This window comes from Stegostoma tigrinum, chromosome 5, assembly GCF_030684315.1.
Source record: "Stegostoma tigrinum isolate sSteTig4 chromosome 5, sSteTig4.hap1, whole genome shotgun sequence".
In the NCBI taxonomy this organism is placed as follows: Eukaryota; Metazoa; Chordata; class Chondrichthyes; order Orectolobiformes; family Stegostomatidae; genus Stegostoma; species Stegostoma tigrinum.
In genome coordinates, this window is record NC_081358.1 from 38,134,191 (window position 1) to 38,158,512 (window position 24,322).

Consider the following 24,322-nt stretch of genomic DNA (forward strand, 5'->3'; position numbering starts at 1 on the left):
GGTATTTATTCAAATTCCTTCTCAACGCCTGCACCAAATCTAGACTACACTATCTGTGACAGCATTTTACTACAAAGATAAACAGATCTCTGTGCAGAGTGTTTCCTGCCATCTATTATGATTTCAGGTTTTGTGACCTACTTGTGTCCCAAGGTCGTCATAAGCCAATAATTAACTATCCTATCTACTTGGACTGAATGTAATCTTTTCATTGCATTAAATATCTCTGTTAATATCCTTGGAAAACTATTTTCTCCAGCTTTGTGAGTCTGTACTGATAAGAGTATCCTTGAATTAGCTAGCGGTTTAGCAGCTTGCCATTGAACCTTTCCCAGCACACTAAACTCCCAGGAAGCACCCCTTGGCATTTCTCTTTCTCAAGCAAAGAATTAATGAAGGCTGCTTCAGCTGTTTGACGCTGTGGATTCCACATTATAAAATAAATGCTTTTGAATTTGTTTTTAATTCTTTACTAATTTAAAGTTCTAATGCATTATTTCAATGTGATTTTTTTTGCTCTCCCCTGCGTCAGCTAGATACTTTCTAATTATGTATGTGTTCTAACATTGATCATACACCCATTGAACTACATTTCTCATCCAAATGAAAAAGGTGACCCCTGAAGAAAGCCAGTAACTTGGCAAGGAACTGATAGGGGCGCTCAGCTGCTGGATAGACATGTTGGGTATGCTTGCCCATAAAATAAAATTCTGTTTGCATTGGGAAGAGTGGAAGGTAGTAGGTTAATTTAGTCAATGTTTAAGATCGGGTTTTAACTAATTACCGGCCAAGAATGAAGGACACAGTAATTGACCTTGATGCTAAATAAATTTGATTTATAGTGAACCACCTTGAAACAGTTCAAGGCATTTAGAAATCTGCTTTTTGTAAAAAAAGTCTTTGTGAAGCTTTTCTTGTCTTTTCTGCCTATTGACTGATTTGTAAAGAGGGCCATCTAGTGAAGGTGTATTTAATTTTTTTTCATAATTTATGGTTGAGAAGAAAATTTGAGAAGTAGGCCTTGGATTTTAGTTTTGTGGGCACAATGAAGACACACAGCTGGACAGCAGTAGGAATGAGTACAATATGAGTCTTTCCTATATCATCATCTAGTTGTGGAGAATTTTTTTTGCATTTATTTTGATTATAAATACAAATCTTTTTTGAAAACTTGTATCTATTAAAAAATAGAATGCTGTTATATCTGAAAATATTGCAACAGATGATATGAACATGCAAGTTAGGTGAAGGAGTAAGCCACTTGCTCATCGAGCGTGCTGTATCATTTGATAAGATCCTAGTTGAATGACTGTGGTCTCGGCCCCATTTTCAATGTAATATACTGTCATTTTTTAAAACTTTACATGACCCTTACTTCCCAACTGACTTTTAAATGTAGGATTTAAAAACGTCACGTGGACTACATGAAGAAATGAAAAAGACTGCAAACAATAATGTGCGACAGGTGAGCATAATTCTTTGTGGAGAGGTTTCAGTTAACTGTATGATTGTCTTATGTTTTGGTTAGGTTCACCCTGCATGATTGTAATGGTCACACATGTTTTTGTAAGGAGTAACATCATAATCTCCACTTTTGTTTTTATTTTTCTTTAAATTTATTCATGGGATATGGGTGTTACTGTCCAAGCTAACATTTGTTGTCATCCTAATTGGTCTTGACAAAGTGCTGGTGAGCTGCCTTGAACTCCTGTAGTCCATGTGGAGCAGGCACACCCACAATGCTCCTAGGAAAGGTATTCCAGGATTTTTATTCAAGAAGGAGCGGCAATATATTCGAAGTCAGAACAGAATGTGATTTTGAAGAGGAACTTGCAGTGCAGTTTCAACAACAATAAAGATCTTCAGTCACATCCCTATTTAATTGTATATGCAAATCAGGGAAACCATGGGGATATGGTAAATTAAGAGATGATTGTAACTGTAGTTATCACAGGCGCTGTACACACATTTCATTTTATTGGCCTAGTGATATTATAACAAGACTATTAACGTAGAGACCCAAGTAATTTGCTGGGGACCAGTGTTCAAATCCCACTATGGCAGATGGAGGAATTTTAATCTGAATTCAATAAAAATCTGAACTGTGTCGAATGAAGTGTAACCTAATGATAACTATGAAAACATTGTTGAAAAACGTAACTTTTTCACTCATGTCCTTACCTGTTCTGGTCTACATGTGACTCCAGAGCCACAACAATATGGTTGAATCTTAGCTGCCCTCTGGGCAGTAAATGCTGGCAGAGCCAGTGATGCCCACCCACTTCCTATGTATGAATCAAAACAAAAAATCAGCTGGTTCATGGAAACTAGTGGTTTTAATTGCTATTCCCAGATTATCCCATTTTGTTTTAGATTTTATGAATGATCAGATTGCTTATATCATGAAGTCACATTGCTGACACCACGCGAAAACATGAAACAAGTTTCTACCATAATGATATGCACAGCCATTTAATAGAATAGCCTTTACATTATAGAACAAAATTATTTGACAGATTTTGTATTAGCTGCACAGTGTCACTTTAACAATGTAGTCTAAGTTTAAAGCTAATTTAGTAAAGGGAAGAAAGCAAGCCACTTGGGGCTGATGGAATAGGCAAGAGTGAAGGACGATAACCTGTTAATCCTGGACCTTGTTCATTTTCACTCGTATTGTGTTTTCCAACAGAAACATTGCCTCACTTGGAGGCATCATAGATTGTTGATTGGTTTTAATCTGGTACATCCTCCCTCTTTACCACCAAAGCAATGTTCGACTTTAATTGCATCTCTACATCCTTGTGGCAGCAATTTCAATGGCTTACAGCTTATCCAACCTTCATAACCTTATACCCACTGAGTTATTCTAAGCCAGTATGTCTAGTTTCACTGGAACACCTAAAATAACCTGTCTGCATTGCCACTATTCCAATGAATGACTTCATGAAGAAATTAATTTGACAACATAATTCATTTTTGGAAAATTAGACTTTCAGATCATAGTGGAGAAATGTTTCAGCAAGACTTCATCTAGCTCATGAATTTAACCTGCATTGACAGAGCATGTGCTTAAGTTGCTTCTGAAAGTTGAGCAAATTTTTTTTCTTGTGAAATGTTGCTGTTCACTGAAGGCAGCATGTTTCTATATTGGGCAATGCGAAAAGGTCAACTATTTTCAAGAACCAAATAAGATGCAATAGTGGCATATGATTCAAAGTATTTTTACATCCTGTTTAATAGCTTGTTTATCTTGGCTTGTTAGTTCAATTTCCCCTGTGATACATGCATGGACTTATTTAATTTCCTTTCCAATCAATTCCATGGTGTGAACTATTATAAATGGTGGCTTGTTCTTCTCTGTGTTAGTTCCTGAACCTATGACTAGTTCCGTTCCTACAAGCTGTCTGATCTCTGTTTGTGGATGAGTATAACATTTTTTAAGCTTGAACATTGGCTTTATCCAGCTGCCCTTCACCTGCTCTGAACCAAGCAATTGAAGTCCTTGGTATCCTATACAAAGAATTTTCAACCCCCACATCATTCATGTGTTGAGAACTATTTTCTAACCCTGCCACTGCAACTGACCTTTGTACCAGATAGACTTAACACAGCCTTTTGTCAGCCTTTAACCTCCAATGTTCACAAACTCCACCTACATGTTGATTGCTTTTACCTTGCAGAGCAAATATTGGCTTTTTGTTCTTCTCATTTAGTTCCATTGTATTACTTCACTCCGTCTCTGCAAAACCTCTATCTTTTGGTTCTTCGGTTGAGTTATTTTATTCATTATCCTCCTTTATATTGTTTTATTATTGGTGAGGAAACTTTTAGCTATAACTCCCTCTCTAAATCCTTTCATGTTAACACTTAACCCTGAGTGTAAACAATAACTTCCGAAAACTCCTCTTCAATCAACTTGCAGTCTCCTTTCCAAATTCTCTCACCATGACTAAGAAGCTTATTTAGTCCTTTACCTTAAACTGAAATTTTTCATAAAACACCCTATTGTGATAGTCACTGCATTAAAGGTGTTATACACCTATAATTTGTTGCCACCTTAAATAAAGTAATGGTCTACAATGCAGAATGGTAATCAAAAGCAGCAAATCAACAAACAGTTACACCAAATCTGTTTAAGATAACAAAGTGTGAAGCTGGATGAACACAGCAGGCCAAGCAGCATCTCAGGAGCACAAAAGCTGATGTTTTGGGCCTAGACCCTTCATCAGAGCTCTGATGAAGGGTCTAGTCCCGAAACGTCAGCTTTTGTGCTCCTGAGATGCTGCTTGGCCTGCTGTGTTCATCCAGCTTCACACTTTGTCATCTTGGATTCTCCAGCATCTGCAGTTCCCATTATTTCTGACACCAAATCTGTTTGCTGTTTCTCATCTAGGTGATTGACTGGGTGTTGGAAAAAGCTGATGTGAAGTGAAATTCTAGAAACTGGAAATCCTGCTAAAAGCTTCCTTATCTGCTGGGATTTCATTGACAAGCTCTTAACGTGAATGCAGCATGAAGTAACCAAAAATAAAAATGTGTTTAATTGTGTTACATAGCAACTTCAATGATTTTGTTCTTATTCTGGATGCTGAGGTACTCGGAGACTAGTAGAATAATTGAGATTATGCATATTCTTTTTGTATCGAAACAATATGCATTTCATTCCTAAAACATCTATAATCCAGTTAAAGCCTTGAATCTTAAGTTTTTACTGTTTTTTCCAATTTTAAAATTAAAATGTGCTGGTTTTTATCTGTTTGATTTTAAGTGTTTTGTGACCAAACAAAAATCCACCCTATCAGTTCCTGCAGCTATGCCAGCTGCGTTAAAATCAAATGACTTTGAAATATTATAAACTTTCAGAAACAAAGAAATACGTTTGTTTCACAACAGCAAGCACTCAAATATTAAGTAGCGAATTAACTTAAAATATAGGGTATCTTCTCTGTTCCCTTTTAAAATATTGAATTTGCCTTGCTTTGGTATGAACCGTGGAGCAAAAATCCATTCTTTTGATTCTTTACAAAGAATTATAATGCGATCCTGCCTTACCACATCTTGTAAAATGGCCTGAGAATATTGTCAGAGTCAAAGAATCAATGAAGAAACTGATCCTATGTCCTTTATTATAGTTTTCAGGATAGAAAACGTTCTCTTATAGTTTGGGTGAGGATGAGAACATAGAATAATGAAGTAGAATAATGAAGAACAGTCATTTGCTCAGGCTAACTAAAGTAAATGAGGGAAACTGTTTACTGGCCCTTCTGACACTATGTACCAAGGTCAAAATCTAAGGTCATTGGTGGGGAGAAAAAGCAAAAACAAAAAAGAATCCTGCTTTTTCCAAACTGCAATATCCGAATAGGTGGTTAAAGCAGATTAAATAACTTTCTAAAGACAACTGAATAATTACATGGAGCAAAATTTGCAGGGCAGGGGTAAAAAGGGCAATGGTGGTGGTGGTGGGGGAGGTGGGTGGCGAATTTAGCTACTTCTTACTGAGATTTAGCACAGACACAATAAGTCAAGCTTTTTAGTTTTGCTTTGTGATAACATTCCACGATTCTCTAGTTGGCCTCTCATGACTGTGTTAGTTGGCAACAATTTGTTGCACATTCATCAGGAGACATTATCGTCATTTTGGTTGAGAATTTTGTTTTCTGTGTTTCATAGATGTCCAATTTAAATAGGCTGTTTGCCGTTTGCTTATCCAAATTCTGCCTCAGATCTTAGGCTGGTTCTGCCCATCTCCAGCTCACTGACAAGCTAACAAATATTCTCTTTACCAGAGTAAAGAGGCGCTGTTTGTCAACAATATTTAAACACCAGAAGCAATTTCCACGCATCACACTGACCTCTGTGGAGGCACAATCAGAGTATGACTGATCCTTTCAAGGAAAATACATGATCAAACAAAACAACCTATGTGCCTTCTAATTTGGCCAATATTCCTTCGGCTTTCCTGAACTAGCCAGTAGGCAACTATTCTGGTTTGGATTGCACTCTTGCTATTGGAACACTTTGCCTGCAACGGTAGTAGATTCGCCAACTTTACGTACATTTAAGTCGACATTGAACAAGCATATGGATGTACATGGAATAGTGTAGGTTAGATGGGCTTCAGATTGGTATGACAGGTCGGCACAACATCGAAGGCCGAAGGGCCTGTACTGTGCTGTAATGTTCTATGTTCTATGTTCTAAATGCTGCAGCTTCATAGAAACGTATACATTTATTTGTACAAAAATTCTACAGTATTTATTCTAATTCTGTTTTTATTGTACTTTTTCCCAGCATCTTCACTAACTTAGGCATTTTAAAATCTAAATTATTGACAGCCATTTGAAAAGTGAAAGATGAAAACTGCACTATATCAAAAGTGATGATTATTGTTTTAAAATATGAAGACACGATTAAAGAAGTAAGGGGGAAAGCAATCTGAGGAACAACCAGAGCATCACCTTTAAGTAGAGAATTCTACAGGCCGTTCTCAATGAATCTCTCTCATTTAGCCTAATACTTAAACCTTGAGAACAGTTGTATATGTAATGTTAAAGCAGTAATAATATAAAGACCATATAAAATCTTTAGAAACAATCTCATGCAATTCATTCAACAGCCATCACTGAGCCCGTCACATATTGCAAGTATCTGGACTGAACCTTTTGAACTTGGTCTAAGTTACTCCAAGTTATCTTGCACTTGACTAGTTGTGATATTATGTGAAGTCAATTGTCTTTATTGGGAAAATAGCTCTGATTTACCTAGATCATTTACTGGTCCAGCTTCTGACCTGTGGAGGGCAACTAGTGAAAAATTTGAAACAACTGGTCGAATGAACGTATTTCCAAAATGGTGATTTTTGTTTGTTTGATTATGCTGTAAGGCTGTGCACATTTTCTGAAAACTGTTTTAAATCTAGTTACTCAAAGCCAACTTGTACGCAAATTAGCTTCCTTTTGTAGGTAACACTTCTGGAAAGAAGCAAATGAACACACGGAAATAAAGTTTATGATCGTCTTTTATTCATTATTCATTTATATACAATCAATTGTCAAGCATATTCTTAAAACTAAAGGGAAAAGCTTCATTTTGTTTATTAAGTAAAAAGTACAGAAAATGAGCAGGACACTTTTTTGTGGTAAATTATACATCAGTTCACAAAATTCAAATTTTACACATTAACTGTCTCAATTATATTACTGAGAGCTGTGGATATACAAAATGAGTTTGCAAAGCTGGATCCTTCAGAAAACTTGTAACCTTTTCTTGCTTTTGCTGGTTTGCTGAACCCACCAATAAAATTAAAGTTGAGAATTCTGTCTCCATTCTCTACGTAAAGTTATAATATTTAATTAGTGGGCTCTTATTCAGTTTGAAATGTATCTTTGCCGTTAGCATATGATGAATATTAGTCTTTACAGAGACCAAGTTCATTTTAACGCTTCATTAGATTGTGTAGGTATCATACTTAAAATCAAAATATATCGTAGCCCATATGCATTTGTCACAGTACTTAATATGTAAATGAGAACTGAAGGCACATTAAAGTATCAGCTGTGGATTAATTGTTCAAATTTTATAAATATTTTTTCACAGTTATTCAGTATATCAGCAAAATACTCATCGGCAAATAGAAGCTCAGACTTGTAGAATTGCTGAGAAACTAGTAATTTAGTTGTTTGCACTTAAAGAGAAAAATACATTTTTAATTAAGTTCTTGGGAACTTCATATCAATCTAATGCGTAGTCGAAATGCTACAAAAAAACTATCTCATAAATGATCAGTAAGTTAATTCCAAATCTCTCCCTAGTGCTATATCTTCTGAAATCTTTGGCATTAACCTTTTTTTTGTGTTTAACTCAACATTTGCACTTTGATTACAGAAGATGTACTAGATATGATTTCGCCTTAACCTAAAGTAACGCAACAGTTTACACCTAGCTGCTTTCACGTTGCCCTCTGTAGGGTGCTGATGTGTAGAATCTGTATAGTCCGTCACTTCAAGTGAACATGATGGATTTTATGAACTCAGCAGCCAGGAAGGTCATGATTAACTGGCCTGCTGATTTTGTGAATCTGGCAAATATCTGTTAACATCAACTGGACAATCTGTGTATTGAACCAAGTTTCCTTTCCAGTACACTGAAAATGCTTTTATGTACAGTTCATTGTATTGTGAAAATCAGCCAGCAAAGTAGAGAGGAGAAAGAGGGAATGCATACGTTGAACAGGGATTAGAATAATTAAGGAAGTTTCTAAAAGGTAAATTATTAACAGCATCAGATTTTTAAGTGACATTTAATTGAGCAGGCTTATGATAGTTCCCTGTTACAGAGCCCTGGCAAAGGGAGAACAGAGGGAATATACCGCCATAGTGAATGATGCAAATGGGGAAATTGGTCTGATGCCATTCAGTCTTTGCTGAATTTTTGCAAGAATAATATAGCCCAGTGATTCTGCCGGAGGTTGTAAGTTAAGGTCTTGTAGAGGTTTATGGATGTGAAGGTAATGTATGAAAGATGAGAAACAAGTTATGGAGCAGAAAGTAATTTGACGCTAGTGTTGAAGATTTTTATGTAGTATTACATATATGCTGCAGGGTCATTTCAAATAAAAAGTGTGGCAGAAATAAAGGCTTGACGGCAACTAAATTTATGCACCCACACATGACCATCTTTAGTTTTGGTCTTTTCCTATTTTGTTTATTCTCAGACTAGCTGCACTTCAATTGGCTGCTCTTGTGAGTATTATCCAATGAAACAACTTTAATTCTTTATTTGTTCATAGACCCCTGAAGTCATTGTAGTTTTTGTCATGCAAGCGCACCCATTGTGCTGTTAGGATGGGAATTTCGGGATTTTGACAGAATGATACTGAAGGAATAGCAATATAATTCCAAATAAGGATGGTAAGAGACTTTCATAGAATCATAGAAATGGAGGGAAACTTTGTGGATTTGCTTGTCCCATGCATCTGCTGCCCTAATTTCAAAATTTAAATTACACAAGACTTTCTCCACTTTTAAGTAATTAAGGAAGTCCGATGAATAGATCAAAATATGAGCACTCAGTGAAAGCTTGCCAGATATTTGCCTCGTTGATAAAAAAAATTGCTTACATTTTAGGTTATTTGTTGAAATGCTTGGAATTAAATATTTATTGCTGATCCCTTCTGTCTATCTCAGTTTTCAATGCAGCTCCACCCATGTGCCTAAATCCATTAGCTCGTTAAGCAATATAATTGTACTGCTGTTAATGCTTTATATTTGTTACACTGGACATTATCATAGGCTATGTTAAGTGAGATTACTAGTTTGCAAGATTAGGGAGCAGGACCCCTGATGATTTTAGTAGAGACTGCCTAGTTGTCCTTTCATTTGGAATCCTTACAGATTGCAGGAAGAGACGTTCATCCCATCGTTGGGGTGAAATACAGGAAATTAAAGGACACTTCAGTATTTCACATCAACCATCTCCCTCACTTATTCGTCTTCAATTATAGCACATTAAAGGAAATGTGCTCCATAAACAAAATAACATATATATTTTTGATCATAATTAAAGCCATGTTAAAGGATGGATTTATTTTAAATTTTTAAAAAAATTATTGTTCTTGTTTCACCTGCCTATCTTTCTTTCCTCACCAGATTTGTTTTAAGTTTATAACTTCACAGCTCAATGTTTGTCAATGTAACAAAGATGGAGAAGCTAAATAGCTTAAAGTTCCAGCCAGCCCCAGAAAAAACTGACAACTGAAAATATTGTACAGCTGGAAACAGCCCAAAGACCATTGCTTCAAAGTAAATGAGTAAAGTTGAATGAATCTTTGCTATCAGATTTAAAGAATCTGAAAAGTTTTGGGGTCAGATTCTGTACCTGTTAGCTTTTCTGCAGGTTAGGGAACAGTAAGCCTTCAGCCCCATTCTGCTGTCATTTAGTGCTGTAATTGTTGATCTGTATTTTAACTCATTTTATCTGCATTAGTTCTGCAACCTCTTATTACCCTTATTTTATGAAAAAGTCTATCAATCTCCATTTTGGAAATCTAATTGATACCTGCACCATGGAGGGTTCTAAATTTCCACAATCTTTTGTATGAATAAGGCCTTCCTTACATCATCCTTGAATGGCCTGGCTGAAGGTACTGCCTCCCTGTACAAGACTCTTACATCAAAGGAGTAGTTCCTCTCCAATAACTCCCATTAATCATCTAATATGTCTCAATTAGATCAGTCCTTTATCTTCATGGAAAATAGAAATCTGAACTATGCAACTTGTATAATTGATTGTTTAGGTCACGGTATTGTCCTGGTTAATCTGTTCTGCGTCCCTTCCAAGGTCACATGATCTCAGAAGTAGTGTCCAGAACTGTGCGCACTACTCGAGCTCTGTAGAGTTGGAAAATTTCCATCCCTTTATTTTGAGAAGATGGGAATTTAAAGGTCATCACTCATTAAATAGAATGATCAGATGTCTATTGTGTAACCTGTTGAATGTATTACCCAATCCACCTAATCTCTCTTCTATGCCTTTTCCCTGTTACCCCGACATTATTTTTCTTATTGGCTACAAATCCAATTTCCTTCTGAGGCCACTGTTGAACCTGCGTCCACCATTCTGCGTATTTCATTCCAGATTCTAACCATTTCCTGCAGGAGCATTTTTCTCCTTGCCTTTTGTTCTTTTGATAATCACCTTGAATCTGTCTCCTTGGTTCTTGATCTTGCCAAGGGGAAGAATTTCTTTCTCTCTTCTATGTGTTTGAAATCCCTCATGATTTTGAGCATCTGTCAAATCTTTTAACCTTTAAAGGAGCACAACTTCTACTTCTTCAAGCTAGCCTTAGAGCTGAAGTGCCTCATCATTGGCATCATTTTCATAAATCTCTTCTGCACCCTCTCTAAAGCTTTCATATCTTTCCTGAGATGAAGAAATATCTTTATGCAGAGTGAGAATGCAAACTCTACAATATGAAGTGACTTTGGGAAATTGCAAGGATGCCATTGAGGGGAAACTAGATACAAATTCCATTTCTGTGAGGCAACCATAGATGTAAATGTTGCACCAATTTCACTTCACTAGCTGGACCTGAAAAGTACAAAAGAAAATTTATCAGTAGGGTCATTATGCCAAAGAAATAGATCATTCTGCTTATTGAGTCCATGCTAGCTCTGTAGAGCAATTCAGTCAGTTTAGTTCCTCCAGAACTATCTCAGGTGCCTTGCAAGTTTCATTCGCTCAAATGATAATCAAATTTCCTTTTGAAATCATTATCTCAGCTTCCACCATCCTCATGGATTTGATTGGTGATCTTGTCATTTGAACTCACTGAAGCTGATAGGTCCTATTATGGTTGTCTGATGGATTTTTAAAAAAAATCCAGGAATTTGTATACATGGAAACACCATGTACACTGGTACCCACTCAGTGGGAATTGTTGACAGGTTCATTATTCATTTTCTCTAGATGGCAATTATGTCCTTGAAATCTAATGTTACTTGAATGACGTATGTATACTTGCATCCACTGGTACTTCGTCTGCATTTTTGTTTCTGTTCCCTATTTACCTTCTCTTCCATCCCGATTCCTCACCCCATCTTGTATTGTCTCCTCAATCTATGACATTGCCAACGCTGTTCTAGCAGGTTTTAGGTACCTGATCCCTCTTCACAATATTTGGAATCTCAATCAATCAATTGTCTTTGTTGCAGTAATGTTATTTTTCCTTGTATTACTGCAAACCTTCACCCCAGGAGGTTACCTTTAAACGGACCAGTTCAGATCCAAAAAAGTGTTGCCAGACTGCATTTTAAAAAAAAATCAAACAGCGATTAGGATTTAGAAAGAATGCTGACTTCATTGCCTTACTGGTATTTAGTGTCCTTTCCCTTTAAATAAATGACCACCTCATGTTTATTTTAACTAAATCAGCATTACAAATATTGAACAATTTGCACTGATCATGAAGTTTGAATTTTGAATCATCAGATGAAAAACTAAATGAAATTCGCATTCCTGTGCTTGTCCCTCTTTTTAAAAAATTAAACATTTGCTTTTGAATGGAGTCATGAGTTCTTTCTTTCTCAAGGCAACTTGTTAGCAGTGTTAACCTTTTCCAGTTGTGGCAATACTACAGACATTACAGGCTAATATTTATATCTATCTCTAAATTAATTGGCATGGATAATCAACTAGTTGGAGTGTTTTAATTTATATTATTTAAATTACATCATGGTTGTAACTTTACAGCGCTGATCTAGATTTACAAAAACATGTTAAGATTGAGAAAAATGGAAATAATTTGAAGTACACATTTGAGAGTAGTCAAAAGTAGAAAGGCATGTTAATAGTCTAAATTATTAAATATAGCTTAGTGCAGTGATAATGTTACAGTATTTTGCAAAATAGTGCCTTTTCAGTACTGGTATTAGTGTTTCTACATATGAAGTCCCACCTTTTAAGATCTTACACATATACAAGGTTCTAATGTTTTAATTTGTCTAAAAATTATTTAAATTTTTGAAATCTTAACAGAATCTAATCCTCAGTTTAGGACCACATTTCTATACCATAAATGGATGAATAGTTTCCAGCTCTCTGAATACTTCAAAGTCCACTCTTTTTCTTAGTTAAGAATAATATTATTAACAGAATTGTACAACTGCATTGTCCAATGAACTGAGTGCTAATAGTAATTAAAAGCAGTGGATTCTTAATATGAAAATAATGCTTGTGCATGCAGTTAGTTTTTTTAAAATGTAGCTTAATTGCAAGGAAAGGAGCAGGAGTTGTACTGTCAACAGGACATTTCTTCCTTAAGGATAATTTATTTCTTTTAGATTTATTTTGATGCACTTTGAAGTGAGGTTATGATTTAAAATGTTGTATCTATAATACTCAAGGCCCATTTTGATGGAAAACCTGAGGTTATGCACTGTGGTGAGAAGAAGAGGTACAGACCACTTCCTAAAAAGGGGAAAGCTTTGGAAATCTGAAGCACAAAGGGACTTGGGAGTCCTTGTTCAGGATTCTTTTAAGGTTAAAATGCAGGTTCTTCTGGCAGTTAGGAAACCAAATGTAATGTTAACCTTCATTTTGAAAGGGTTCGAATACAAGAGATACGTACAGATGTACTGCTGAGGCCATATGAGGCTCTGGTCAGACCATATTTGGAATATTGTGAGCAGTTCTGGGACCTGTATCCAAGGAAGGCTGTGCTGGAGTTAGAGTACAGAAGAGGTTTACAAGAAGAAACCTTGGCTTGTCCGTACTCAATACAGTTTAGAAGGATGGAGTGGGGTTCTCATTGAAACTTACAGAATACTGATAGGCCTGGATAGAGTGGGCATGGAGATGTTTCATCTAGTAGGAGAGACTAGAACCGAGGGCCTGGCCCTTTCGATATGAGGAAGAATTTCTTCAGCCAGAGGGTGGTGAAACTGTGGAACTCATTGCCGCACAAGGCTGTGGAGGCCAAGTCATTGAGCACATTTAACGACAGAGATTGATAAGTTCTTGATTGCAAGTAGAATCAAGGATAGAAGGCAAGAGAACGGGGTTGAGAAACACATCAGCCACGATTGAATGGTGAAGCAGACTCTGAGCCGAACAGCCTAATTCTGCTCCTGTACCTTTAAATGTACAAGAGATCGACTGCAAAGATAAAGAATCTATAGTGGTGAAAAATAACCACCTAACTAGTCTAATCCCATTTTCCAGCACTTGGCAAAAAGCCTTGTAAAGAGAGCAACACAGTTAATGTTTCAAATGTTCTCCTGAACTGGAAGGTATTGAAAAATTGTTTCTTTTTAGTGAACTTTTGACTGAGGTGAGGGAGGAACAAGAGGGCAGATGGAGAGGTACAGTGCAAAAGAGGAAAAGAAATGTAAAGTGGGTGTGAGCATCACCTTTCCTCTTTCACCACCATTTAAATACCCCTTTGTCTTTTGCACTGGGCCTTTCCAACATTTGCTCCTTTGCTCCTCCTTCACCTCTGTTAAAAGTATATATTTTTAAAAAAATTTCCAACACCTTTCAGTTCTGGAGGAGGAAATCTGGACACAAAACATCACATCTGCTTTCTCCCTACGAATGCTGCCAGTTTTTCCAGCATCCACAGAATTTTCCTTTTATTTTTAGGAAAAACTTAACAAATTTTTGTTCACCTGTCGCAATGTCTCCTTTTTGAGTCTAGTGTCTAATTTTATTTCCTGAGACTGTTATGAAGACATAAAAACATTTTGTTGTTTTAAAGGAAAATGTGAATACAATGTTTACTGTTTTTTCTCCATGCATTGCATGGTTAAAATGGACTGGATGGCCTTCTCTATGTTCACCTTATGACTTTGAGCTATTTAAGGAAACTGCATTTCTAACAGTCCTGAGTGATACTCGGTGCATCCATATTAGAAGAGGTAAATGCCTTTCAGTGAAAAGAATATAGCACTACAATGGCAATATGCTTTAATTAAACATTAAAACATCTCAATAATATACATTATTTTAGATAACCCAGCTTTAAGATCCCATCTATAAATTTCATATTAAGTTGCTGTACAATAATAGGCAGTTATCAACAATTTAAATTATATTTAATAACAATTCAACACATTGAACTGTAATATATTTTGCATCTTCTCCTTTAAATACCCCATGGTTTAACTGGTACTTTTTATAATTTGTATAGTTTGAAGAAAGTTAGATTTCAATCCAACTACAAACAATGCCGATCCTACCATTCAACACATGATAGTGATCGGGTATTTATTTTCTTCTGTTCTAGAGACTTAATGTGAAATAGTTAATTTATGTTGCCTACAGGCTTCTGTGCTTGCAATTTTGCATATTGTTGTCAAGAAACAATTTAGAAATATATTCTACCTATGATGCTTGAAACTAACTAGTTTAAACAGCAGTAACCTAGAAAATTCACACATCTGAATGAGTGTTTAAATCCAGGTCTGCATTTCGAACTTGTTTAATGTCAAATGGCTTTCCAATAACCTTACTATAAAACTAAATGATTAGTTGATCTGTTGAAGGCAATGATGGCCCCACTTGTACACAAAAGAACCCTACATTTTCAATTTCATTGCAAAATCAGATCAGTTGGAATTGTTCATTTCTGAGTGTAAAAACTGTTGGGGGGGAACAGAGATTAACTGCCAAATCCACTACGTGGTTTCACTTCATGCCCAGGGCAAATAAAGTAGCCAAACTTTGTATGTTAAATAGTACAAAAAATGTTTGGTATAAACGTTAAGTAAATGGACAGGATTTTTCTAAAACTTGTTTCAAACAAATCATTATGAGCATTGACGCACATGATTTCAAACTAGGAAAGAGATGCTGCAGAGACTATTGCTATAAATAAAGATAGATGCAAAAGTACCACCTTTCCACCTTTTGTTACCTAACTTTATGCTCCCATTTTCTTCCATCAAAAATGTAGCAAAACGGACACACCAATCAGCGCAAGCTATCCTTTATAACTAAAGGAAAACATTCTGAAACATTATTAGTTGTTCCAAAAGCAATCTGGACATAAACCTGTAAGTTCAAATGGATCACTTTACAAAAAGGAGTTTTTTTTAAAAAGGAAAAACTGTTCCTGACCAGCTGTGATTGATAAATGTCCATAGCAAGGAAAATTGAACGTGGAGGTCTACAATGGACAGGAATGCCATTTTAGTGGGAACAGCTAAATGGCCCAGTTTAATTTTGATTTCATTAACCAGTCATTCTGCCAGGATGATCTTAACACCACAATAATTTGGAATATTTTCAGACTAACGAAAAGAAAGTCTTGTGTTCACTACCATTACTTTCACAGCCTCAATCTCTCAATGATTTCAATCAGAAGTGCACTTATGAATTAACAGCAAAGCTATGACTTAGGCAATGGAACAGCTGATATGTGCATACAAAGCACCCACAATCAGCGATGTAATAATGACAATTTTTTTATGATGTTGGCTGAAAGTTAACTTTTTCACAAATAGAAAGTCAACACAACAGTTCTAAATGAGTTTCACGTGAAGTAAGCACTTTGACAAATCAAAATTCATGTAACAAGACAATATTAAAACTTTACAGTTTGGGCAAAATCAGCAAAATTGTAACATTTAGTTCAACTGTTTACCTGTTCAGTTTAAAACAATAAAGAAGCTTCATGTTTATTTCAAAAAAATATGAATTAGACTTTGTCTTCATTTTACATTTATAATAACTAATAATTGCTTGTCCAGACTTTAAATTTGTGTGTAAAATTCAGATTGTATAATTTTTAAAAAATGAACAAAACAGAATTAACAGTATGGCTGTAAACTGCTTTTAAAGAAGTTAAATTTGTGGAGAAGGTATTAATATTTTCTCTACTGCCAATGATTGTAAAAATTTAGACCTCTCATAGCATCATCGAAAACAAAATTTCTTGTTATAAAATCTTAAGTTTGCTTCAGATTGTTACAACTTTCTCTATTCCATTAAATAAACTATTTGTCTGATTTTAATAAAGATTAAATATTTCCCTCTTTACACAGATGCTCCCACCTCCCTCTCAGGCTGATTTGCAACAGTTATATAAGACCTTTCCAAGGAGAGTTCCTTCACTCTGCAAGTGTTTCCATTTCAGGCTAGCAAGCCAAGGCGCGCAATCTTTGCTGAAAGGAACGAATGAATGACAAAAACGATAGGTTTCGGGCATGAGTGAAGATCCAACTGCTGGACAAGAACAACAAAATAACAAACTTGAGTTTTTAAAAAGGCGAACTTACATAACAGTTAGTAAAAGTATTTTATTAAAGTCAAAGGGCAAGTCACTTGTATTTTGAAAATGAAAGTTTTTAAACTGTTTATATCAATAGTTTGTATTTTCCACAATACTGAATGCAAACTGGGTGATGGCTGAACATCTGTGTTTGGTTCTGAACTCTGACGAAGAGTCATCTAGACTCAATGTTAGTTTGCTCTTGGTCCATGGATGCTGTCTGACCCGCTGAGATTTCCAGCACTTTTTTGTTTTCAGTACTTAACTCTTTCTTTCTCCACAGATGGTGCAAGACTTGTTAAGAGTACAACATAAACAAACGGAAACAATGTCTTTAATGGCCCAGTGGAAGCATGATTCTTTAACATCTCAACAAAATGTGACAATAATGTAAAACTATGCCCCTGACCAAAGCAGTAATGGTGAGTAAAACTCAACAAAATTTGATGTTTGAAAAATATCTTATGCTGATGCCAAACAACCATGCAATAGAATATAAATGGCTAACTTCAGATTCATACTGTTGCTATCAGTGAAGGCATACATAATATGAGCTGGTGCTTACATCAACAACTTAAAATACCTCATGGGAGCGTTCTCAAATGAAATCTGATACCGAGTTTCACATAGGGATATCAAAGATAGGCAACCGAAAGCTTGGTCAAAGACTTAGGTTTTAAAGAGGGGCGAGGGGCCAGAGAAGAGAGAGAGCGAGAGACAAAAAGAGATGTAGAGAAAAATTCTAAAGTTTAGAGTCCAGGTAGGTGAGGATATAATTGCCAATGATGGAATAAAAGAAACCAGTTCCGTGTACAAGGCCAGGTTTGGAAGCATGTCTAATTCTCAAATTTGAAGGGCTGGGAGAGTTAGTGATGGAGAGTATTGAGGCTATGGAGGGATTTGAAAACAAAAAGAATTTTAAAATTGAGACATTGCTGGACAGGGAGCTAATATAGTTCCACAGGCACAAGGGTGAACAGACTTGGTGTAAGTTAGGCAGCAAGGTTTTGAATGAATTGAAATTTACAGAGAATGGAAGGTGAGAATCTGGCCAAGAGGAACCAACAAATTGAGGTATTTTGTGTATTATAACTTTGTACTCCTGCAGTACGTTTTGAATTTGTTTTCTGGTTCTACTTCATTTCCTCCAGCACGCCCAGTTACAGATTAGCCATCACCAGATATAGCCGAAACTTGAGTGAAGATGGTGGTAGTAATTAGTGTCTTAACCAAGATGTTTATTAACTTTAAAAATCAATATGGAGCTCTAAGTGTATGTGTTGTAAGCTTTCAGTTTGAAGATTGTAACACATCATCCTCTATCATATTAACTTGACGGCCTTTTGTGTAGGTTTCCTGTGGTAAGAAGTCTCTTAGTTTTGGTTAAATTAATCTCATTTATTATGGCCTATAATTCATGTAGAAGTAGAGGTGCATATTATTGAATCTGAGAAAAGGAACATCCTGAGTTTGCTATTAAAATTTAATGGTGGTTATGTCATGTAATGAAGCACCTTAGAGTATTGTCTAGCGTTTTTGATATTCACTACAAATATCTAATCCAGGTGGGAATAGTGTGGCTGCAGTGAGAGAAAGCCTGGATATTTTCAGTTAGTCGTTCTGCAGTGCTTCAACTTCATTATTAATTATCAATTGACAGACAAATAAGGATTACTTACAATTTCACCATCTCTTCCACCAAAGTCTAGAAAGAGCATTCTCACCCCATCATCAGAGGAGTTTCTCAATTTCTCGAAGGGATATTGCCAAATCAGCTTTGGCATACTTCCTTCTTGTCCATCTTTCAAGATAGAAAATCCGTTTGTATAATGAACGGTCAGAAGGCACTGCTGGGTCCTGTATGTACACGCTGCAAATAACACAATCAATAGAACATTACATCTTGGAAAAGATCCTACGATAGCATATAATCTCATTGAGTGGTACAGATGGTTCTTTGGAACATGAGTAATCATGGAATTGTGCCATCAGACAGAACAAGTCACCATCACCAAAAACTGACAGAAATGTCCCAAGGTGCTTAATATAATCTACAAGATGCACTTTTTGGAAATTGGGGTTCCCTTTAAAACTTTTCAGTGTTCCATATTTATTATTTCCTGTGTAGAATGCAACCTCATTTAGCTATGTTACAGTGACAACCAGTCTTCTAGAAATATAAAATAAATCTCTAACATGAAAACAAAAGATCACAAGAATCAAAACCCAAAGAACTGTGGATGCTGTAAATCAGGAACAAAAACAAAGTTGCTGGAAAAGCTCAGCAGGTCTGGCAGCATCTATGGAGGAGAAAACAGAGTTAACGTTTCGGGTCCAGTGACCCTTCTCAAGATCACAAGAATCACTGAGGTGAAGATGTTCTGTTGAATGGACATCAAAGATTTATTGGGCTTTATTATCAATGCAGTATTTGGGAGAACAGGTTGTCTTGGTCCAAGAAGAAATGGCAAATAACCTTCAGATGAAAGCAGGCAAAGGGACAAGAGTCATCTCAACATGAGTAACTAACTGCCTGAAGTCATTGGCCAAAATGGTTCAGCCAGATCATTGACACAACATAGATGGCTAAGCCCCCAGAATATCGTACTTCTACAAGGGGAGTTTGGAAGTGAGAAGGGAAGTCCAGGGACAAGACCAGTAGTTCGTGGGAAAAACAAAGACTACACATTTCCACCACGCCAAACCAAAGTGTCCACCAACTCTGCTTCTCTGTTCTACAGAAAGTTTTCCCAATTCCAAAGCCGTTAACACATATCTATACTGCTGCTTCTTAAACTCAATAAATAATCTGAAAATTGACTATGTTAGGCAAATGTGATCATGACCCTCCCTCAATCTAATACTGTAGTAACTCACCATGATTCCTCTTTCAGCACTTTGCTAATTCACAATCTATACCACCTAGGAGGACAATAGCAGCAAATGCTTGGAAACGCCTGTTAGTTGATCTCCAGGTCAAAATCCTGGAATTCCCTCCTTAACAACATTGTGGATTTACCCACAGCCTCTGGACTTCAGCACTCAAGAAGGAGCTCACAATTGCCAACTCTAGGGCACTTAATGAAGGGCAATAAATGCTGGCCTCGCCAATAATGCCAGCATTGCATCCCATTATTTAATAAAGAAAGTTTATTTTTTCCTAAATAGTTACCAAGCCAAGCAGAGGTGATTTACTGCATGGCCAGAAATGGGTTTGGACAAGACAGAGAGATTGAAAACATCGATTAGTTAATGGAGGAAATTCTGGGGTCTATGCAACTGAGGGTGATGTGGGAAATAAAGGATTAATAGTGTGGACAAGACAGAGAGATTGAAAATATCGATTAGTTTATGGAGGAAATTCTGGGGTCTGTGCAACTGAGGGTGATGTGGGAAGTAAAGAATTAATAGTGTTCAGTGTGTTAAATAGGTTTTCTTCATTCTAGAGAGAAGCAAAGCATAGTTAAAGAAAGAAATAGAAAATGTGATCAAATAGGCTAGGACACTGTCTCCTGAACGTGTAGTAACTAAAACTTGCAAGAGAGTTCTTTGTTGAAGACTCTTCCCTGCGTTTACTTGAATAGACTTGAACATTCTTTACATCTCCGCATCCAGAGTGTTCTTGAAATCCCCACAATGAAGGGGTAGCCACCTGTAGGAGGAATAAGGAAGGAAGGCACTCATAGGAGACCGTAGGAGGAGGAAGATAATCTAGAAATTGTTGCACAAGAATTGCTGAGCTTGTAGGGTTGAACATATGAACAAGGAGTGGAAGTAGGCCAGTCAACCCCTTGGCCTGCTCAACATTTAATAAAATAAGTGTCTGATCTCTGTCTTTCAAATTCCACATTTCCATCTACCCCATTAACCTTTGATTCTGTTCTCTAACAAGAAACCGTCGACCTCTGCCTTGAGAATAATGACCTACCCTCACCACCCTTCTGTGGCATAGGGTTCCAAAGTCACACAACTGAGAGAAATAAATTTTCTCTAGCTCTGTCTTACAGAGCAACCCTTAATTTGAAACAGTGCCCCCACATTTTGGACTCACCCAGATTAGGAAATATCATTTCCACTTCCATCTTGTCCAGACTGCTTAGGATAATACATACCTCAGTGAAGTCATACTTCACTATTTGAAGTACCAGTGAAAACAAGATCACTGTCTTGCCTTCCTTAAACAACCCACTTATTCAAAGTGTAAATCTGGTAAATCTCCTCTGAACTGCCTCCAACGCATTTACATTCTGCTTAAGTAAGGAGACCAAAACTGCACACAGTATTCGAGATGTGGCCTGATCAATGCCTTGTACAAATGATGGCAGACATACAGAAAGAAAGCCTTTGTGTGTCTAAGGTTGTTGACTTGCTCACCGAGCTGCTTATTTTTATTCAGACGTTTAGTCACCATGCTAGATGACATCATCAGTACAGCCTCCGATGAAACAACGTTATTCTACCCTGCTTAGAATTTATACTATCCAGTCCGCTATGGTGAGCAGTGTCATTTCAGGTTTTGATCTGTATGGGTTTGAATATGGGGTCCAATTCGATATGTTTGTTGATTGACGTATGCGTGGAGAACCAAGACAAACATAGACATGCACGGGAATTCCTAGAGCCCTGGTTCTCTGCCCGTACTTCAATCAGCAAACATACAGAATTGGACCCCATATACAAACCCATACAGATCAAAACCTGAAATGACAGTACTCACCATAACAGACTGGATAGTATAAATTCCAAGCAGGGTAGAATTGTTTCATCGGAGGCTCCACTGATGATGTCACCTAGCATGGCGAGGAAACCTCTAAACAAAAACAAGCCAGCTCGGTGACCAAGTCAACAACCTCATCCACAACCTGAGCTACAGATCTTTGCCAAAACTTTAAGCTTTGTGTGTCTACCTAAGTATCTGCTGAAAATGTCACGCCCTTGGCTGTGATGCCGTTCCAATCAAATTGTCTTTTGAGCAAACTGCATCCCAACAGCAATGTAATAAACATAGGAGGGGTGGGGGGGGGAAAATACAACTGGGAGAGTTCTTTGATCTCATTTTCAAAAATACAGGTCTTAATAACGGTTTGCTAACTCCTACACTCACCCTCAACAGAAATGCAAGGGAACATTCAATGAGACATTCCTCACTTTGTACAATAGTTAACACCAGAGAACTAACTGACAGTTTTCAGGAGCAGAGATAATGGGAACTGCAGATGCTGGAGACTCCAAGATAACAAAATGTGAGGCTGGATGAACACAGCAGGCCAAGCAGCATCTCAGGAGCACAAAAGCTGACGTTTCGGGCCTAGACCCTTCATCAGAGAGGGGGATGGGGGGAGGGAACTGGAATAAATAGGGAGAGAGGGGGAGGCGGACCGAAGATGGAGAGTAAAGAAGATAGGTGGAGAGAGTGTAGGTGGGGAGGTAGGGAGGGGATAGGTCAGTCCAGGGAAGACGGACAGGTCAAGGAGGTGGGATGAGGTTAGTAGGTAGCGGGGGGTGCGGCTTGAAGGGTCTAGGCCCGAAACGTCAGCTTTTGTGCTCCTGAGATGCTGCTTGGCCTGCTGTGTTCATCCAGCCTCACATTTTGTTTTCAGGAGCAATTGTGTATGCTTTCTTTTCATACAACAAACCCCAACATGCTAAATTACGGATCAGTTAAAGCATAGGGTAAAGATTCACAAAAACACTAAATGTGTCACTTAATCAAACTTGTCACTGCTACTCTATTTAGCTCATCCAGCATAGTTCATACTGAAATATTAAGTTACTAATTCACTCCATCTTACTGAAAAGTAGTGAGGTGAACCAAATACTAGCCATTCAACCTTATCATCTTTACAAATAAAATTTAGTGCTTATGAATATTAACTGTCCCTGCATCTCATTTCCCACCTCACGTGAAGTAGTTCTAACTTCATTTCTTTATTCTTTCCACTAAAACTCTCTTCAGCTGACATATCAGCCTCTGCACTGGCCTAAGCTCTACATTCAAGCATCACTAGTATCATTGTACATTCTTGACGGTTAGTTATAGAAGGTTTTGTTTAATATTACCATTATATTCCAGCTGCTGGCCCCCAACTACATAGCTGTACAGTGCAACAATGCAGCTAGGAGATTGAATGATACAACTGAAGATATCCCAAACTTTTTGTGTACCTACACAATCCTATGCGTTGTGCAGTTAATGTTTAATCTTAGGACCACTCAGTCAGGATTGTGCTCCCTCTCAACATTAAGTTTCAGAAGGTCCTGGAAAGTTCAACATTTGTAGAACAGCTTGGAAACAGGCCATTCAGCCCAACTGGTCTATACTGGATTTTGTGCATCACACAAGACTTATTTCACCCCTTTCATCTCACCTGATCAACGAGTCATAGAGCCATAGAGCTCTTATTTTATCTCCTTGTGTTTATCTAGTGTCCTTTCGCTGTATCTAATCCTTTTAATGCTGATTTCTCTAAAGAATTTTCTTCTGCATTCCTGTTTGGATGTATTAATGTATTTATGGCTCCTAATTCTGCTAGAGAGGTCTTGTGGCATGTGAGTAGTTTCCTTTCTCTGAGCCGGAATTCCATATTCAAGTCCCACATCAGGTACTTGATGGTTATGGAAGGTACTTAATGTGGCCTAACAAGATAATTATCACCTGCAAACCTTCCAATATTCCTGATGAAGAACCAGTGTGTGTCCTGGTTAGTCTTACCACAGATGGCAATGGCAAAACACTACACAGTACTTTGCTAACCATGACCACTGACCAATATAAATCAATAGGAGTGTATGGCCAGGTGAAGAGAAATAGAGAGTTCAAATATTCTTCATTGGTGAAAACATCCTTTTTATATCTACACTATTCAATCTTTCCTTAATTTTAAAGACTTCCAACAGGGTACCCATCAGCTTTCTGTTTACAGAGAAAAGAGCCACAACAAATTCAGGTTTGCCCTCATACCTATAACCTCTCAGTTCTGGTATTCTCCTTTGTACCTTTCTCAGAGCCTCAATAATGTCCTTTCTGTACATTATAGCCTTCCATTGAACTGCAAGCAACACAATGCATAGAATAATGTCTAACAGGGGTGAGACAAGCTGCTGGAAAAGCGTTCACAAATCCAACTGCTTTGATGTGACGGAGTGTTGGCCTGAAGCCCAAACATATTTGCCTTGACAAGGATATGAAAGAATTTGCCTTGCAGTGGCGCCTGTTTTTCAGTGTTGACTGCAGGCTAATTTAATTCATCTACAGTTGTTACTGCGGCACCTGAATGGGATCCTTTAATTGTTGAACAATAAATTTGTCCATTTTCTCAGGTTGATTAAATGAGTTAATTTAGCTTTTTTAACGGTTTCAGAAAAGGTCTTGGGACAGTCATTGGGATAATCCTTCTCCCTCTTTATTAATCGAGTTTCAATTTTTTTAAATGGGTGGATTTTGCGATCATTAATGCAAGAGACATTTGTGCTTAAGAAAGAGTTTTGTTTTAATCTTTTTGCACCCGATATCTCCCTTTCCCAGATTTTGCATTTCAAGTATCTCCCTGA

General features: G+C 37.1%; 2 protein-coding genes and 1 long non-coding RNA gene across 9 annotated transcripts in view; 2 read left to right on the plus strand and 1 right to left on the minus strand.

Moving 5' to 3' along the window:
- Nucleotides 1-8,010, plus strand: part of mtbp (MDM2 binding protein) — a 69,419-nt gene extending 61,409 nt beyond the window's left edge. For 2 of the 3 annotated variants that reach the window (XM_048529882.2, XM_059645939.1), the window contains exons 21-22: nt 1,400-1,465; nt 4,394-8,010. In XM_048529882.2, coding sequence (XP_048385839.1) covers nt 1,400-1,465; nt 4,394-4,432 — 105 coding nt within the window. In that variant the 3' untranslated portion in view covers nt 4,433-8,010. The remainder of the gene's footprint in view (nt 1-1,399; nt 1,466-4,393) is intronic. The other variant, XM_048529881.2, reaches the window with a different exon arrangement.
- sntb1 (syntrophin, basic 1) overlaps nt 7,021-24,322 on the minus strand; it is a 150,780-nt gene continuing 133,478 nt past the window's right edge. For 3 of the 5 annotated variants that reach the window (XM_048529887.2, XM_048529886.2, XM_048529883.2), the window contains 2 exons: nt 18,451-18,641; nt 7,021-16,725 (listed from right to left, as the gene is read on the minus strand). In XM_048529887.2, coding sequence (XP_048385844.1) covers nt 16,633-16,725; nt 18,451-18,641 — 284 coding nt within the window. In that variant the 3' untranslated portion in view covers nt 7,021-16,632. The remainder of the gene's footprint in view (nt 16,726-18,450; nt 18,642-24,322) is intronic. The other 2 variants (XM_048529884.2, XM_048529885.2) reach the window with 2 other exon arrangements.
- Nucleotides 16,406-23,943, plus strand: LOC132209580 (uncharacterized). Its single transcript, XR_009445740.1, has 3 exons — nt 16,406-16,784; nt 17,055-17,193; nt 23,809-23,943. It is a non-coding gene; the product is annotated as an uncharacterized LOC132209580 (long non-coding RNA).